The sequence below is a fragment of the Heterodontus francisci genome, chromosome 15 (assembly GCF_036365525.1).
Source record: "Heterodontus francisci isolate sHetFra1 chromosome 15, sHetFra1.hap1, whole genome shotgun sequence".
In the NCBI taxonomy this organism is placed as follows: Eukaryota; Metazoa; Chordata; class Chondrichthyes; order Heterodontiformes; family Heterodontidae; genus Heterodontus; species Heterodontus francisci.
In genome coordinates, this window is record NC_090385.1 from 24,491,171 (window position 1) to 24,509,760 (window position 18,590).

Below are 18,590 nucleotides of genomic sequence, written 5' to 3' on the forward strand. Positions count from 1 at the left end.
AGCAGGCTCAATATATGAAAACTCACCGTCACAAGTAATTAAAATTACAAGGCACTTGAGTGCATTCACAACAATGGGACCAAACTTAAGTGAGGAATCAATGTTGCCAGTAGAGGATGGAAAGAACGTAAACACAGATTGAAAAAAAAAGACAGAAAAGTCTGAGCATGAAAACTTGTTTTTCTTTGTTATCAATGGTCAAGCGTAGTACTTTATTGAATACAAAATGTTGCTGGGATTCAAAAAATATATAAATCAACCACAAAATGCATTTTAAGTCTACCATTAAACTGAAAGGACTAAACAGCATTTTGATAACCTGTTCCTCAACAGATCAACTATGAATTTTGGAAAAATACTACTTTTATACATATGGATGATATTAGGATCAACATGTGGCAATAGTACAAGTTACACAATTATAATCAGTAAAATAAAAAAGTCAATGTGCACTCTCTATGATCTCAGTAGTTTCCTTATGACATCATAAAGCAGTTTAAATGCCTTCAATATTTAAATTACCGAAACAACCAGAACTTTAAAAATGCATTTATAGAGACATTCTAAACATGCTATTGGTATGGATTATTCAGTAGGCAAGTGTGCAATACTTAGATAAGCTGTAAGTCACTGCTGATCACATGTATCACTCACTCATGGCTTTCTTCACTCATTCAGTATTACAACTAACCACATTTGTTTTTCAGATAATGAGAATATGCATAATTAAGTACCATAAATCTGTTCAAAATGTAAGTATTATTACCACATGCTGCAATTACAAATGTGGTTTCACTGGGTAGGGAGATTCTGAGATGTTGAATTTATAAAGGATGCATATAAAGAATGGGATAAGCAGTGACTTGGAATTTCTCTGCAATCCAGTGCAAATCATTTTGCAAAGAATTTGCAATAACAATGTCACAAGAGTAATCAACAATATTTGATGTTATCCAGAAACTTTGGAATGCTCAAATATTTATTTACAATTTCAAATTTCACATATCCAACCCATTGCACCAGGAAGTGGTAGATGCAGGTTTGCCTCAATTGACTGCTACCACAAGGTTCTGATCTATGTCGCAATCTGGACAATTCCTTTATAGGGATTTGGAATAGAACGGAGATGACAACAAGGTCTCTTGTCTATCCTTTTGAATGGAGGAGGATGTATGCTTGGACGGGGTGGTAAGTAAAAGACAAGAAATAAAATTATGGGCATGGAAATAACAGGGCCTTAACTATAAGTTATAATCTAATCTAAGACTTAAGTTAAAGATAAGTTTTGTGCTCATGGTTTAAGTATGAGAAGTTTTCAAGTCAGGTTAGTCTTCTAAAATCATAGCCAGTTGTCATTATGTCGCTCAGATGAATATCTTGATAGCTATCCAAGTTCATTTATATGTGTACGCATGCTAACAAATGACTGCTATCGTCTATCTCCTTGTCAAAATAGTTACAATGAACATTGCACCAATATTGTCAAAATAATGGATGAAGTGATTTGAACAGAGTGTAGTACCAATTGTTAAGACTTGCTTTAGGCTTAAAATGTCAGCACTAAACACATGCTGCAGCTCCTGAGCAGCCAAAACTTAGGTCTGCTTATGGGACTTTTTCCCCCCATGCACTCCAATATTAGTTTTCTCAGCCAGCAGGACTCAACAACCATGCACTACTGGGGGAAATCAATATTTATCAACAGTTTAAGTAAAAAGAAAAATAGCAAACACATTTCCATTACATAATTGGTCTTTATACTGTTTTTACTTTACTCATTATCCTTGAAAATGACTGTTGATGCTACCATAAAGACAGCAATTAGGCAGTATATGGGAGTGACCCAGGATGACTTCCTCTCTCCCTGTGGCTAAGTGCCTGAATGCTGTGCAGCTCCTGTCCATGGCAAAATGCCTTGGATCATAAACCTTTACTGTTATAAGTTACGGCTGTGAAACTTCATCTTAACAATCTATGGTGCAATGTGTTCAAGTTCCTTGAAATCACAGCCCCATTGATAGGCGTGGTTTCCTCCCTGCTCCTTCTGAAGACACTGACGCATGCTGCTTTGTGGTTCCCTGAGCACCAGCCACCCCTTAGTACCTTGCTCAAGTGGCCAGTACTTCATGGGTGAGTGCATACGGTTTGTTTCAGAAACAAATTAGCAATTATAGTAATGCCATAATGTCTTGTATAGTACTGAGAGATGACAGTTAGCTGTGATTAATATCAGCTGTCCTAACCAGGGTGTTGCTAGAGAGTGGGAAAAGGGAAAAAACAAGCTAAGGTTTTTGCTCATGCATCTGCATTGACATCAATTGCTGTTTAGGAACACAAGGAATAGGCATTTGAAGAAGTGGCAGTAGGTTGTCCTTTACCTCAAAATTAATTAGTCCTCAGGACAACAGCAAAGAAAATCAAAGGGGGTGAGGGGAGAATGGGAAGCAAAAAAAACAGAAAAAAGGTCCAAAGAATTTTAGCTTTCATCTTAATCTTGAAATATTTAGGGAATAAAAGAGGAGAAATGGTGGGGAGGCAGGGGAACCAAATAGAGAGAGGGGAAAAAAGAAAAAGAGAGGGAGGACTCAATGACAAATCTTACCAACAGGTCCCCAGCTAAGGTTGGTACTGACCATTGCATGGTAGTACAGTTAAAAAAAACATGTTTGTGAAGTGGCCTTATGAAATGAGAAATATTTCTTACAGATGAAATCACATGGTATATAAACACATCACACTTGCATAAAATATTTTAATGTTACAAACGCCATGTACCAAAATAGTACCACATGGAACATCTGCATGAATGTTTTATAGGTATAGAATACTCTTAAAAATGCCTAATTTTAAAAAAAACTGCAGAGATAATTATGCACTAAAGCATTTTACGTGAAGCTCTGCAAACACCAATCAATATACTGGTAAAAGGCAGACCTCATGGAACTTGCTGGTTATTCAACAATTTAACAAGTAAAGGAAAATGTTATTGTAAAGATACACTTTATCGCAGAAAATCAAACACTTTACATTAACAGATTATAAAAACGCATACTTTAACAAATTGAAAACTGTGTGGCTACTTTCTATTTCTTTTACTTTCATCCTCCTCACCCGTGCATTCTTGGAAGGTCAGCAAAGTATCATTTGCACTCCACGCCTCACCAAAAGATGAAATTATGGCTCGCTGTGTGTACTCTCTTTGGAGGAGGACTCTCTTTTCCATATTCCCCACAGGGGGAACTTTCTATGCAAAGGTCCCACTAACATTCTGTTTACAACATAAAACATAGGGACAAAAGGGCACTAATACACACCAATAACTGTACATTTGTGTCCCTCTAGAAGATAAAGGATTATGCAGCAACTGTTTAATGGCTCTTTTTAAACTAGCAAAAGAGGCTGTTGGGGTTTCAGGATAGCACCAGTGGCAGAACTTACCTACATGCTACATGTAGCTTCCCACCCTCCCCTATGTAAAATAAAATTTTGATCCCTTCTAAGTTTCTCTTCTTTCTGCCCCATCCCTCAAAGTACCTTCAGTAACCAAAGAAAAAATACAACTTGCTTCCAAGCATCTATCAAATGGTATAATGCTAAGAGATGTGCAAAAGCCACCCAGCTATCTATCAGTTTCCAACATGCTTTTCGCCCCTTCCAAATGGGAGAACCCCTCAGCTTCTGTTCAATACAATCCCCAGATTGTAAGTGAAAACTTGCAGCACAAGGAAATTGTGGGCATGAACCCACACACATCCTGCAGCATTGGGCAGAGTACAAAATGCACCTTTCTTTCCACCAAATAACTGAAAATCTGTACCCTTTCAGAACTGTATGCATATACAAATGGGTGGACACCCCTGGGGAGGGTAGGTGGAGAAGAGATGGGGGCGGGGGGGGGGGGGGGTGGGGGGGGGGGAGACTAAACCTAACTTGGTTATCCTGCATAATTAACATACAAACAACAAAGTCTACAAAGATCTCTGGGAACCAATTTAAAATGTTTCATTTTAAGATTCAAAACCTAAAAAAGATACTTGAAAAATACACATTGAAGCTACAAAAGTACTAGTTATTGGATGCAGTACTTTATTTACAAGCAAAATCTGAAGGCAACAACTTAAACCAAAAAGGGACAAAAATGTAGTACTGTCATTTTATGTATTTTTTTTTAAACTGCAATCTGAAAATTAACGTGATCTTTGTAAACAAATGAATTTGGCATACTGCCTCTTCTGTAATATAGTCATATATGATCAATCTAAATAGTAAAAACAAAACACACTTGCCTTGTGTGTTTTGACACATATATTCAGAATCACCCTGAGAGGTAAAAGCAGATTTATGCTGAGCACAAAAGAAGAGGCTTTAAAAATATTTGTTCCCGGCAACTAACTTTAGTGTTTCTGTGGCACATACACCAACTTTTAACTGTCTCTAATCCCCGAGAGAATAGTTTCATAAAAATACACAAAAACGGTTTTAGGAAATATACTTGAGTGACTGAGGCAAGCAGAATTGGGAATCAATAGCATCCACTGAATACTCCTGTCCCTGCTCTTTGGGCAACGCAAACTATCACAACCTCAGCACATCTGGCAGTAGCCTGCAGCATAAAAGCATGTCAGCTGTTCCAGAGAAGAAAATATCTGTCAACTAAGGCTGGTGTGCCACAATGGCAATTAAATAATGTAACTAAAATGAGGGGAGTGGGATGCTCCTGTTTACCTCAGCTGCTGGCAATTTCTAATGAAGGGTATGGATTATTTCTAAGGCTGGTAACTGGCTTGCCACAAGACTTCCTCCACAATAAAGCAGGACACCGATTTACTTCAAATACTTTTTTTTTTGGTGGTTTAGTAGAGAAAGGAGATAGGATATTTTTAAAATTTGTAACTCAAGCCTCATATAACTTCTGGAAGTTGCAAAGGGCATGGTTGGGGGTTGGATGGGGTGGGGGAGGACAAAGGAACTGATGAAGAAGGGGCGTCCGAGAATTTCTTTCCAGGATCCTTCTGATAATTGGTTATCAAGATAAGAACATTAGTGCTGGGGAAAGGAACAATATTCATTTTGAATACCCAATATCAACGCTGAACACTTAAGTCGGGTGCAGAGTAAAACAGAAATAAAAGTGCCTCACGTTCAGAAAAATACCCCTACTCATCAAGAATGATATTCCCCCCCATTTCTCACACCAGATATCTATGGTCTGAGTGAGCTTCACAATTTAGTGCTAAATTAGAGGGATGTTTTGTGCTGCAAGTCCATGCTGAATAGGAACTGATCAACACTACCCGAAGTAATTCATAAAGAAGCATTAGAACCAATGGTAGATTTTCATTCCAATAGTCAAACCAGAGTGTCAAAAAAAAAATTGACAAAATACCGTGCCATCCAGTCTCTGAATTTCCATTGTGGCGTTTACACTCATGACATCTATTAGAGACAATAAATGGTATCTGCCAGCATCAAAAAGTTAAACAAATCATATTACTTTGGTTTGAATCACATTACACTTTCTTCACTGCTCAATTCAATTTCATAATTTCACTTGATATATACTGTATTTTAATTTTGCATGTAACAGAAAAACATTAAAAAGGAGTGTGTTTCAAGGAGTAATGAATACAATCCAGGATTCAGGAGGACGGGAGCAGTTTAGGTCATCTGAACATATATATCTATTATATATATATATATGGCCACAGTACATAAAATTACCAGTCACCAATAATGATTATTTCTTGATACAATATGCAGTGATTAGGTCACAATTCTTCATCCTTCAGTGTGAACATCATCACGCAATAGTGAGGAGTGCATTGGCCTTGTGCAACTGCACTGAGAACATCTGCCCAGTAATGCAACCCAAAACAGAATAAAATCCCATAAACTTCAGACTGTACATTATTAAAGAAAATACTACAGAGCACGAGGAGTGCCTTCAAGGCAGTGGTCTCATTTCAGAATATGGCCAATAGCTATAAACTACTCGAGTTTCTCCCCTGCAGTTTATGAAGTCATCTGATGACAATGGCCTATAATCACTCCTGGGTATCTATTATGTTCTATGCAACCTACACCTAGATAGCATGCTATAGATGTTAAACTGTTGTTTATAGTTCAGATAACTGCTTCACGAACAAAGCCATCTGTTTATCGTATAATCCAATCCAACATGTTTACTTCCTCCTTCGCAATTGCTGGCATTAGTGTGACTTATGAGCTTCTCTCCAATTAGGTATTCATCTATCAACTGTAGAATAGCACCTTTCACAACCTCAGGGCATTCCCAAAGTGCTTTACAGGCAAATGAAGTAATGTTGAAGTGTATTCACTAATGTAATGTAGGTAAGTGCAGCAGCCAATTTGTGCTCAGCAAGATCCAAAAGCAATGAGATACACGACCAGAAAATCTAGTTTAATGATGTTGCAAGAGGGATAAATATTGGTTAGAGCACCAGAAGAACTCCCCTGCTCTTTTTTGAATAACGCTTTGGGATCTTTTACATCCAGCTAAGAGGACAGATGAAGCCTTGGTTTAATGCGTCACCCAGAAGACTGCACCTCATACAGTGCAGAATTTCCTTAGTACTACACTGGAGTGTCAGACTGGGTTATATGCTCATGTATTAGCCATGATTTAAGAGGAAACCATTCCAAATTGCAGAATGGAAGGGGTTTTGTTATATTTATCTAACATTTACAAATAACTTCCTAAATTTGAAGGAAAGATTCCCAAATCTGAGCTTTTCCCACCATTTCTCCCAAATTAGACAGCATTATACAGTCAAGACACAGCATCCTCCCCATCCCTCCCAAACAAAGAGTGAAACCACAAACTAACCAACAGAATTTCCAAATTCACTGAATTTAAAGTTAATCTTTTCATTTTGCTAAAATGGAGTAGGGAGGGGGAAATAAAGAGGAACATTTTCATTTGTTAGAATCAAAAGCAGACTAAAATTAAACTACACAATAGCTTTGTATTTCATGGTTTTGTTGTTTTTAAAATGTATGATACTATTTTAGAGACTGGGCTACAACTGTGTGCTCTGGATTGGGTTGAATGTCTTGGCAATGTGAGAAAGGTCTGGACAGCCTCGGTTCCTTTCGGAACATTGGAGCCCCTCTCAATCTTACTAGAATAGAATGCATATTTCACCCCCGCCTCCCCTTCCCATACATCCTTATTTACAAAGAGTGTTCTGGCTTTTCTCAATCTCAGCTGGACACAACAGGTATGCTGAACACAACCTAAAGTGCTGGGGAGGAAGAAGGGTGGGGGGGCGGGGGGGGAGGTGGGGGGGGAAATAATCCTCAGTCCGCAGGCTCTGTACTTCGCTGTGGTGTTTCGTTTCATTTCTGATCTGTCCAACACAAAGCTTGAGCTCAACTACTCTATTTTATTCTCATAATCATGTGTCTCGATTTGACGTGGTTGAGTTATTCTCTCGAAAATCCGGGTTGAATTACTTCTTTCCTTGTAGTGTTTTAACATAAGCCCCAAAGGAAAACTTTGCTACATATTACTGTGAGTGTGTGTGCTTTCTTAAAAATGTCCTGTGCTTAAAAAAAGTTGAGAAAACCAGATCTATTCAATTGTTATGATCCATACATTTTCACTCTTATTTTCAAAATCCCAGATCACTGCACCAAGAGGAATCATAGGTCAGGGAAGAATGCGACAAAGATAAGAAACATCCCCATCACTATGTTCAATTCCTTCTGAGTTCTTTGTAACGCAATAAAATGTCATTTTCAAATGGGCAGCATTGGCACAATGACATTCCAAAAATCCCAAAAGGTTGTTTAGGATCTTGTTTTATGCACTCTGAAAATCAGAATAAATGCCAGAGAGAAAATGCGTTCTTGGATGAACTCATCATACACGGCTGAACGATGTGAAACTGGAACAGATACTCAACTCCTGGATCACTTCAAAACAAAACATCAATTTGTGAAGGGAGGTGATGGGCTCCGCTGACGAACAGCAAACCTGCTACAAATAAAAACAATCAGTGCCTGGGAATCAAATATTATGCTATTAAGTTATATATTAATTCTTACAAATCTTTTGCTATTTAAAACTTCACCGAGAGCAACAATATGGTGCAGGCTTGCACATGTAATTTTCCACAAGATGAGTTACCAAACGCAGCCATACTGCTGTGGGGAAGCAACCAAGTGAATACGAGGCACTTGCCCACAGGTGAAAGGAAGGAAAATGAGAAAGATGGAAAGGAATCTATTAACAGTCGCCTTCACATAACTGTCTTCTGGATAATGTAACATTACGGTATAGTCAAAAGACTGGGAGCAGGTACCTTATCCATCCTTTAATGCAGTGACTACACACAATATATTTGCTGCAGGGAAATGATCACAATCACAAATTCTACTAGATCTGAGCCAGACAAAGTATACGATGCAAGTCAGGCTACTGGTTCCATTGAATCATTAATAACCTTCTATGGACAGGTACACTTTGTATACACTGGAAAGATCAATTCACAAGAATCAATAATTAATTCTCAAACTTCGACAGTAACTGTTACTATCTTAATAATGACCTTGAAAACTCAGTATAAAGCCCAAAAGTGATTTTAAGACTATAACTTTATCATTTCCCTCCAAGGCATCATCCCACTGTCCCACCCCACCATCTCTGTAACCTCCTCCAGCCTATGACCCTCTGAACAATCGGTTTCTCCAATTCTGGCTTCTTGTATATCTCAGATTTATTTCGCTCCTCTACTGATGTCAGTGCCTTTTGCTATCTAGGCCCAAGATATGAAATTCCCTCCCTTAACCTCTCTACCTTCTCTCTCCTCCTTTAAGATGCTCCTTAAAACCTAACTCTTTGATAAAACTTTTGGTCACCCATCTTATGAGGTTTGCTGTCAATTTTTGCCTGATAACACTCCTGTGAAGCATCTTGGCACATTTTACTACATTAAAGATGCTATATAAATGCAAGTTATTGTTGTAAAGGGTGAGAAGAGGTCATAAATAATTTCACTGAAGTCTCATTGGTTTACAAAAGCCATTATTCCATATAAACAATTTATTCTATTAAAATCCTTCAGCATTCAAAAGGGTGGAAAATAAATTTATTGTAAAAAAAAAAATTGGGAAATTATAAAGCTAGATTTATAACAAACAAAGATTGATTTCTTGTATTTATAGAGGACAATCTTACTTCTCCTATCCCTCTAGTTCATGTTAGCCATCAACATATCATTTTCATTTCTTTCTCCATTCATGTCCTTTTTCTGTGGCAAAGTAACATATTCAGGACATCTCTGCCAAAAACAATCTGCTAGAATTCTCGGGCTCTCAACTTAGCATTGGCACTAACTGGAGTTAGCAGAGACCCTTAATCCTAGACTCAAACTAACATTCTTGGTCACTCAAAAGGAGCATCAAATCCCACTTGGTTCAAATACTACTCCTGCAGTGAATGGTTTTCACCAACCAACAACAATGACAATTTGCTCCTTAAAATGTAGAAAATACCCAAAATGCTTGGAAATGGGGATAACTGGATTGCTCTTCCAAAAAGCCAGTGCTCAATTGGCTTCTTTCTGCTGTCAGTCATTTACGGCACAGAAGGAGGTCATTCAGCCAATCAAGTCCATGGCAGCTCTCCACGGAGCTATCCAGTCAGTCCCACTCTCCTGCTCAATCATCATAGCCCCGCAAGTCTATTTTCTTCAAGTGGCCATACAATTTCCTTTTGAAGTCATTTATTGTCTCTGCTTTTGCCATCCTTGTAGGCAGCGAGTTCCAGGTCATTACCACCTGCTACGTAAAAATCTTTTTCCTCATATTCCCCCTGCATCTCGTGCCCAAAACCTTCAATCTGTGTCCCCTACTCCTTGCACCATTAGTTAATGGGAACAGTTTTTCCTTGTCTATCTTATCTAAGACTGTCACAATTTTGTACATTTCTATTAAAAATCCCCTCAATCTCCTTTGTTCTAAGGAGAACAACCCCAGTTTTTCCAACCTAACCTTGTAACTAAAATCCTCCATCCCTGGAATCATTCTGCTGAATCTCCTTGGCACCCTTCCATACAATTCTATGATTCACAGAGGAAAGACGAATAGGCACTGAACAAAGAGATCAAGAAGGATGAGAAAAAAACTGGGTAAAAGAAATGGGCTTTAAAAAGAGAGGCCTTAAGGAAAGGGAGATGGAGACACAAAGATTTAGGGAGGGAATCCCAGACAGTGGGTAGCTGAAGGCACAGTTAGCAACATTCGGCAAAGCAAGAGGCTGAAGTCAGAGGAAGAGAGTTTAGGAGATGTGGCAGTTATAAAACTGATGGAGTATGAGTCAGTTATGAAGATTGGTGGGGGGCGAGGGGGGTGGGGGGGGGGGGGGGGGGGGGAGAGTGGATGGTGGGGGTGAGACCATGGAGGAACTTCAAACAAAACAATTTTTTTTTTTTTTAAGTTTGAAGCACTGAGGACTGGGAGATAAAGCAAATCAGCAAGGACGGTGATGGACAAGTGGGACTTGGTGTGGGATAGAATATAGGCAGCAGAATATTGAATGAAGTGAAGGGAGGCCAGCGAGGAGAGCATTGGAGTAATTGATTCTGAAGGGGACAGAGGTATAATTAGTGTTCTGATCTTTGAGTTAGAGGGGATAAAGGATTAGAAGCTCAGCTCAGGATTGAACATGCTGCTGAAGTTGTCAACTGTCTAAGATAGTGACCAGGGAAGGAAATGGTGTCAGTGGCAAAGGTGGAGAAAATGTGCTGAGGATCAAAGACACTGTCTTTGGTCTTCTAAATGTCTAATTGCAGGAACTTACAACTTATTGAAGACCAGCTGTCAGATAAGCAATCTGACAGCAGAGAGATAGATGATGGACAGTAAGAAAAGTAAAGCTAGATGTCATCAGCATACATGTAGATGTACACGAAATACAGGAAGCCAAGGATGAATCTTTGAGAAACTCCCGAGGTGACAGCGGAAGAGCAGCAATTGCTAGAGATGCTGTGGCTCCGATATAGTAAGCAAAAGTGGAACCAAATAGGACAGTCCCAGAGAATGGACATTGGAGGAGGATGGTTTGGTTGCATATCAATGGCTGTAGAAGGTGTTATGCACCATGGTCACAGTTATAGAAATGTTGTTTTGAACTTTACAGTTGGAGTTACTTTGGTCCATTGAGATGCACAGAAAGCTAATTGGAGGGATTTAGTTGCAGAAGAGGTGGGCACTGATCTATGAGATGACAAGACATTCCAGAACCTTAGACAGAGAAGTTGGGACAGTAGTTAGCAAGGACAAAAGGCTCAAGGGTATTTTCTTTTAAAAATAAAAAAACAATGCTGATGGTAGCTTTGAATGGGCACTTGAGGGAAGGGGACTATTTACAATATCGGATAAAATGAGTATCCAAAATAGAAGTTGAATGATAAGGAGTTTATTGGAAATGGGGTTGAGGGAGCAGGAGGTAGGTCTCATGGATAAGGTGAACTTGGGGGGCAGGGAGGCACGAGGAGAAAGGTACAGAAACAAAGTTTCAGGCCTAGTGTCAAGATGGAATTAGGGGAAGGTCTGTCTTAACATGCAAGGGGAAGTGGGGGTGAGGGGGTAAAGACTGTGACAGCTAAACAGATGAACTCTATCTTGAAGAAGAAACTGCTAAATTCCTTGCACCTGGAGGTGATGAAGCGGTTCAGCAAATCAACACTGCAGGGGTACCATGGAGAATAGAGAGCCAAAGTAGGTAGTTGAGTCTGGGAGCATAGCTGTAAGCACCATGGGAGGGAAGAGATTATTTTCCAGTGACAAATGCAGAAGAAAATGTGGAAGACAAATGAATGGAAGACAATGCTGAGTGATGCGAATTCTTCCCTGCTTATTGGCTAAAGAAGCAGTGTTAAACAAAATTAGAACAGAATAAAATGAATTTTGAGAATTAAACATATTTGAGTCAATTCCAATTTGTTTGAGCTGGCAGCAGCAATTTTTCCTTACATGACAATTCAAAGAACTTAGAATACGACAGAGGCCATTTTGTGAGCTGACAGGAATAAAGACACAGGATTCATGTGTAGATTGTGTCCAATCCAAAACCTATTTACCCACTAAATTGGTAGAGGTGGTCAGGTTCAGTGACAAATATTGAAAATCGATTATGTCCCAGTCCCAATTTGCTGATAGCCAACAGGTCTGGATCAGACACAGTCCTGTGTGTCTAGTACCATTAATGACAGCAACTGTGGTACAAAAATTCGATATCACTACATAAAATCATCCGTCCAAATGTAAAATCAGAAAGTAGGAATTTGGATAAACTTTCAAAATCTATGTTGACCTGTTTCAATATTAGCTAGAAACACAAATTTAGACTGGTCATAGAGTCATAGAAAGTTTAAGGCACAGAAAGAAGCCACTTGGCTCATCATGTCTGTGCCGGCCGAAAAACGACCCACCTATTCTAATCCTACCTTCCAGCATTTGGTCCGTAGCCCTGCAGATTATGGCACTTGAGGTGCATATCCAGACTCCTTCTGAATGAGTTGAGGGTTTCTGCCTCAGGCAGTGAGTTCCAGACCCCCACAACCCTCTGGCTGAAAATGTTTTTCCTCATCTCCCCTGTAATTTTTCTACCAATCACTTTAAATCTATGGCCCCTCGTCACTGACCTCTCTGCTAAGGTGAATAGACCCTTTACATCCTCTCGATCTAGGCCCCTCAAAATTTTGTACATTTCAATCAGATCTCCCCCTCAGCCTTCTCTGTTCCAAGGAGAACAACCCCAGCCTAGTGAACCTTTTCTGAACTGCCTCAGCCTATCCAATCTTTCCTCATAGCTGCATTTTTCCAGTCCTGGCAACATCCTCGTAAATCTCCTCTGTACCCTCTCTAGCGCAATTACATCCTTTCTGTAATGAGGTGACCAGAACTACACACAGTACTCAAGTTGTGGCCCAACCAACGAGTTATACAGTTCCAGCATAACCTTCCTGCTCTTCTATTCTATACCTCAGCTAATAAAGGAAAAGATTCCATATGTCTTCTAAACCACCTTAACGACCTGCCCTGCTACCTTCAGGGATCTGTGGACATTCACTCCAAGGTCCCTCACTTCCTCTACACTTCAGTATTTCCCCATTAATTGTGTATTCCTTTGCCATGTTTGACCTCCCCAAATGCATCACCTCACAATTCTCCAGGTTGAATTCCATTTGCCACTTTTCTGCCCATCTGACCAGACCATCAATATCTTCCTGCAACCTACAGCTATCCTCCTCACTATGTACCACACGGCCAATCTTTGTGTCGTCTGCAAACTTCTTGATCATGCCCCCTACATTTATGTCCAAATCGTTAATATATACCACAAAACGCAGGGGACCCAGTACTGAGCCTTGCGGAACACCACTGGAAACCTCCGGTTGCTAAAACACCCGTCAACAATTACACTTTGTTTCCTGCCACTGAGCCAATTTTGTATCCACCTTGCTGCATTTCGCTGGATCCCAGGGGATTTTATTTATTTATTTTTTTTTAAACCAGTCTGCCATGTGGGACCCTTGTCAACAGCCTTGCTAAAATCACATCAACTGCACTACCCTCATCTATCTTCCTTGTAACTTCTTCAGAAAATTCGATCAAGTTGGTCAAACAAGATATTCCCTTTAACAAATCCATGCCGACTATCCTTGATTAACCTGTGCCTTTCTCAGTGACAGTTTATCCTGTCTCTCAGAATAGATTCCAATAATTGCTCACTGCTGAAGTTAGATTGACTGGCCTGTAATTATTCGGTCTATCTCTTGTTTCCTTTTTAAACAGAGGTACAACGTTCGCAGTTCTCCAATCCTCCAGCACCACACCTTTATCCAGTGAGGATTGAAAAATGATGGTCAGACCTTCTGCTATTTCCTCACTTGCTTCTTTTAACAGCTTAGGGTACATTTCATCCTGCCCTGGTGATTTATCAACTTTCAAGGTTGCTAATCACATTAATACTTCCTCTCTCCCTATGTTTACCACATCCAATACTTCACAAAAGAGGGGGACAATGCAGATATTGTAGTTAAGGAAGAGGAGTGCAAAGACAGATGCAAAGTATTCATTATGAACCATACCAACATCTTCCACCCCTACACATAGGTTACCTTTTTGGTCTTTTATAGGCCCTACTCTTTCCTTAGTTATCCTCTTACTCTTTGGGTTCACCTTGATTTTGCTTGCCAATATTCTTTCATGCCCTCTCTTTACTTTCCGAGTTTCCTTTTTGGTTTCACCCCTCCACTTTCTATACTCCTCTCGGCTTTCTGTAGTATTGAGTTCTCGGTGTCAGACATAAGCTTTCCTTTTCTGATCATCTTACCCTGTAAGCTCCTTGATATCCATGGGGCTCTGTTGAGGCACTGTTTGTATCCAAGCAGAATTTGAAGGCAGTTTTATAATTCTGGTTTAAAAACAATACAATGGACAAGCTGGTCTTCTGCTGCTCATCAATTATTTATGTCCTTAAAGGGCTCCTACTGTTGGCTTGTCTAGTAAATGCACTGCTCAGTTGCACCAAACCATGCAGTCAAGAAGATTTCAGATTCAATTCAAGTTGTTCTGCACAGTCTGATTCCAGACAGACAATTAGCAGTTAGGGATATTAAACTGACCTCAGCAAAGGACATAAGAGGAAATCATATCAGGATCATCATTGCTGATCACTATCACTGGCCCAAGAGTGAACAGCCTACAAATTTTATCAATCCTCAAATGCAGAATGCCCACTTGGGCACTGTATTGAAGGGCAGTTGTCATCTATGGAACTGTCCCTCAGCACCTGCAAGAGGGAAGAACACATAGCTACATTTGGTTGTCCTGATGGGTCTCCACAAATGAAAAGGTGAGGTTATATTTGGGGGAAAAAATTTAGATGTACTTACTAGCTTTAACAAACTACTTTCTTTAATTGAAAGTGAGTTTTGCAATGTTAAGGCATGAAACATCAAAGCAGAACTTGAAACTTTTCTGTAAAGAGTTTTTTTTTAATTGGTACATACACAGCCATATTGACAATATGAAAATATCATCACTGGCAAAGAACATCAAGTTAAAAGCTCTTTGGTCCATATAGGCAACTACCTTGTTCAAACAGCTTTACAAATCAGAACTATTCATCAAATCTTTTGTTAGGTAGCTGCTCTCCCCGAACTGCAATTAAGCCATTTCTACAGCAAGTTCTATTCATTATGTCTCTATTAAAACACTACACAGAGGCAATCAGCACTGGAATGGCAGTAAAGCATCAATTCATTTTCCTTTCAGTCTGAATGCAGCCTTTTAGAAAAGTGCAGAATTAAAAATACAGCAATTTTCACAGTACAATAATTATTGAAAAAGAACTGCTGAAAATTGTCACTGGTATTCAAAACAGTATCAAAGTGCAGTGCATCTGAAATTGTGAGTCAACAAGCAGAGGAAGAGCTGTGTGAGCTGTGTGTTCCAGGACCTGCTGCATATCTTTCTCTATTATTAATTCCAGTTTAACAATTTCCCTGTGTTAGATCCAAAAATAAAAACAAACTATTCTGTCTGCTATAGACGGTTTTGTAAATGAGGAGACAGTGTTTACACAAGCACCACAAAGCAAAAAGGTAGGAATCCATAAGATGAAAGCTTGCACATGGTTTGTAAAGAGTAGGATTGATGGACAGAATGGACTTTATCAAAAACTCAGTATTTCAAAATTGCTTGCCAATTTGGCCAAAATTAGTGCTCTGTGTTGAAGCATCAACACTTGCAAACATGAACTTTCAAAAGGCCAGATCCACCTCAAAACACAATCTGAGATGAAGAACAACTTGGAATCCTAGGCAGTAAAATTGCCTTGAGCACTCTAACCATGAATCTCCTACTTACCGCCTACAGCTACTTCCATGACCATTCATATTCCCGACTGCTCGTGCAAGGGTAATTTTTTTTAAACCTCTAGCTCTCAATTGCTTCTACTGGTTCACATGCAGCAGGTATGGTGGTTGAGTGCAAGAGGAAACCAACTGTATTTGAAAGCAAGTTAGCTTTATGAATACTGATTTATGGCCAAATTGTTTATTTTTAAAAATTAGTCTGGCACAATTTGAGGATAGGACTCAAAAGTATTGTAATTACCTTCAGGTAATGCATTTGTTTGGAGTTAACTTGGCACCCAGCTACGAGAGGATGACTGTGAGGTGTTAGGATAAGATGGGTTAGTGGCAATAGGCTCCAAGTTGAAATCGAGCCCTTCATCATCCATGAGGTCATGGTCAATTATGTAATCCACATCACAGTCGAGACTTTCCATGAACATATCCAAATCCAAATCGCGGGGAAAATTCTCAGGATTCATATTCATCCCTACTGAAGAATTGCTGCTGCTGCTGTTTGAGTTATGAGTGGATGGCAGACCAAGTTGCAGAGCCTGACTTACTGGTGTCTGGAGCTGAGCCTTCAAAGTAGGCATTTGGTTTGCATCGGGTGGAGGCCCCATCATACTCAGTGTGTGAGGTAAAGCATTAGCATTAACAGATGCGGCTGGTGGACCTGCAGATTTTCCTCGTTGGCTGACCTGATTAATTTTTGACTCTGCAGATGGGCTGTTGAGCAATTCGACATTCAACAACATCAGATTTTCAGTGTTTAGTCGACCACCTGTCTGTGGCATGACAGGGTCAACTTGGCTCATCATCACATCAGTATGAGTTGGTGAATCAGAAGTCAGGAGCGCTTCAAGTGTTGCAGGTACACTAAAGTGGCTCTGCGCCGATGTCAGGTCAGACGGATCAAAGAAAGAGTTTCCATAAGTGGAAGTCTGCGATCCAGATGCTGAGTTTTGTTGCCTGAATGTGTAAGCTGAGCTTTGTTGTATCAAGCCAGTGGATAATGACTGCTGGGTTGGCAACAATGTCGTTGATGGGGACATAAGGTTCAAACTGTCAATGAGTTCGAGTTCTTCAATTATGTTTTCAGTTAGGGTAGATGGCAACTTGCTTGCAGTGCTGGGGTAGGCCAGTGCAGAATGCAGCTCATCTTCCAGATCCTCCTGTTCTGGCATTATGGGGGACAGACGCCCAGTACTTAATGTGCTAGCATTTGAGCTTGTTCTCGGCCTAAAACTGGTCCAAGCCTCAGAATCCTCATTGTTACGAGAAGAGGGACTTCCAGGCCATTTGGAAACCTGAGGACCGGGACTATCACCACTCCCCTCTTGGGCTGCTTGGAGGGCAGCCTTTTTCCGAGCTGCTCTTCCTTTGCTCTTCACAAGTTTACTGTTATTGTCCATAGATGCTGCTCTTCTCCTCGGTGACTTTCCACTTTTTCCACCTTCAGGATTAAGTATCCACCAAGAGCTCTTCCCTGTAGCTTCATTGTGGACTCGGATGAATTTACTGTGCAGGGAAAGGTTGTGTCGAATGGAATTCTGAAAGAAATTTTTAAAAACGATTAAAAATCACCTAGCACAAAGTTGTAAATGAAATAGCTTCAACTCTGTTGAAGGGTTACACCCAAAACATTAACCCAGCTTTATTATTCAGGTGCTGATTGATCTGCTGTGCAATTTCAGCACTTAGCTGGAAATTTTAAATAAAACTTTCATTCGATCTCTCTGAAATTAGGATTTTTTATATATATATATATATATATATATAAAAAAAAAAGGACATGACAACACCAGTTACTTTTAAAATTATGTATCAGTTATCCTGGGTTGACTTATATTCAGGATTTATTATTTCAACCAGTAGCATACCACCCTGTGATATTGTGGCCTGACGTAAACATCGCTGCTGCAACAACCAATGGCTGCTCTTGGTAACTGAAAAATATCCACTTTGAAGCTCATTTTTACTATGCAGATAAAACTAAAATTAGCATTGGAAACTAGACAATGGAGAAGTTCTGCAGATTATTGTATTTTTAATGAGTACATTTGTCATGGATTACTCAAATTTTCTGCACTTGTCTTGCCAACCTGCTTTGTTGAATGATAATTTTCTTTAATCCACTGACTGGAGATCTGAATTTTTTTTTAAAGATAGAAAGACATTTAAAAAAGAACAGAAAGACGACGACTTTGCTGGCAGCTTAGGATGGCCATCTAATTTACAACACTGTATCCTACATTGCAAGGCCTATGAGATTAGATTAGATTAGAGATACAGCACTGAAACAGGCCCTTCGGCCCACCGAGTCTGTGCCGACCATCAACCACCCATTTATACTAATCCTACACTAATCCCATATTCCTACCAAACATCCCCACCTGTCCCTATCACCTGCTTAAACTAGTGACAATTTATAATGGCCAATTTACCTATCAACCTGCAAGTCTTTTGGCTTGTGGGAGGAAACCGGAGCACCCGGAGAAAAACCCACGCAGACACAGGGAGAACTTGCAAACTCCACACAGGCAGTACCCAGAATCGAACCCGGGTCCCTGGAGCTGTGAGGCTGCAGTGCTAACCACTGCACCACTGTGCAGATGGGAGACAAAATGTCTGCTCATTCCCCAGCAAGAAACAAGACCCAGGCAGTTTAAGGGAACTGCTTGTTCTTTTAGCAAAAGA

The 18,590-nt window shown here is 39.8% G+C and overlaps 1 protein-coding gene across 3 annotated transcripts in view; it reads right to left on the minus strand.

Annotated features, from left to right (window-relative positions):
* LOC137377543 (forkhead box protein O1-like) overlaps positions 1-18,590 on the minus strand; it is a 71,030-nt gene that overhangs the window by 21,289 nt on the left and 31,151 nt on the right. The window contains exons 2-3 of one of the 3 annotated variants that reach the window (XM_068047251.1): positions 16,153-17,443; positions 191-8,002 (exon numbers count right to left, since the gene is read on the minus strand). In XM_068047251.1, coding sequence (XP_067903352.1) covers positions 16,178-17,443 — 1,266 coding nt within the window. In that variant the 3' untranslated portion in view covers positions 191-8,002; positions 16,153-16,177. Of the gene's footprint in view, positions 1-190; positions 8,003-16,152; positions 17,444-18,590 lie in introns of those variants that run through there. The other 2 variants (XM_068047250.1, XM_068047252.1) reach the window with 2 other exon arrangements.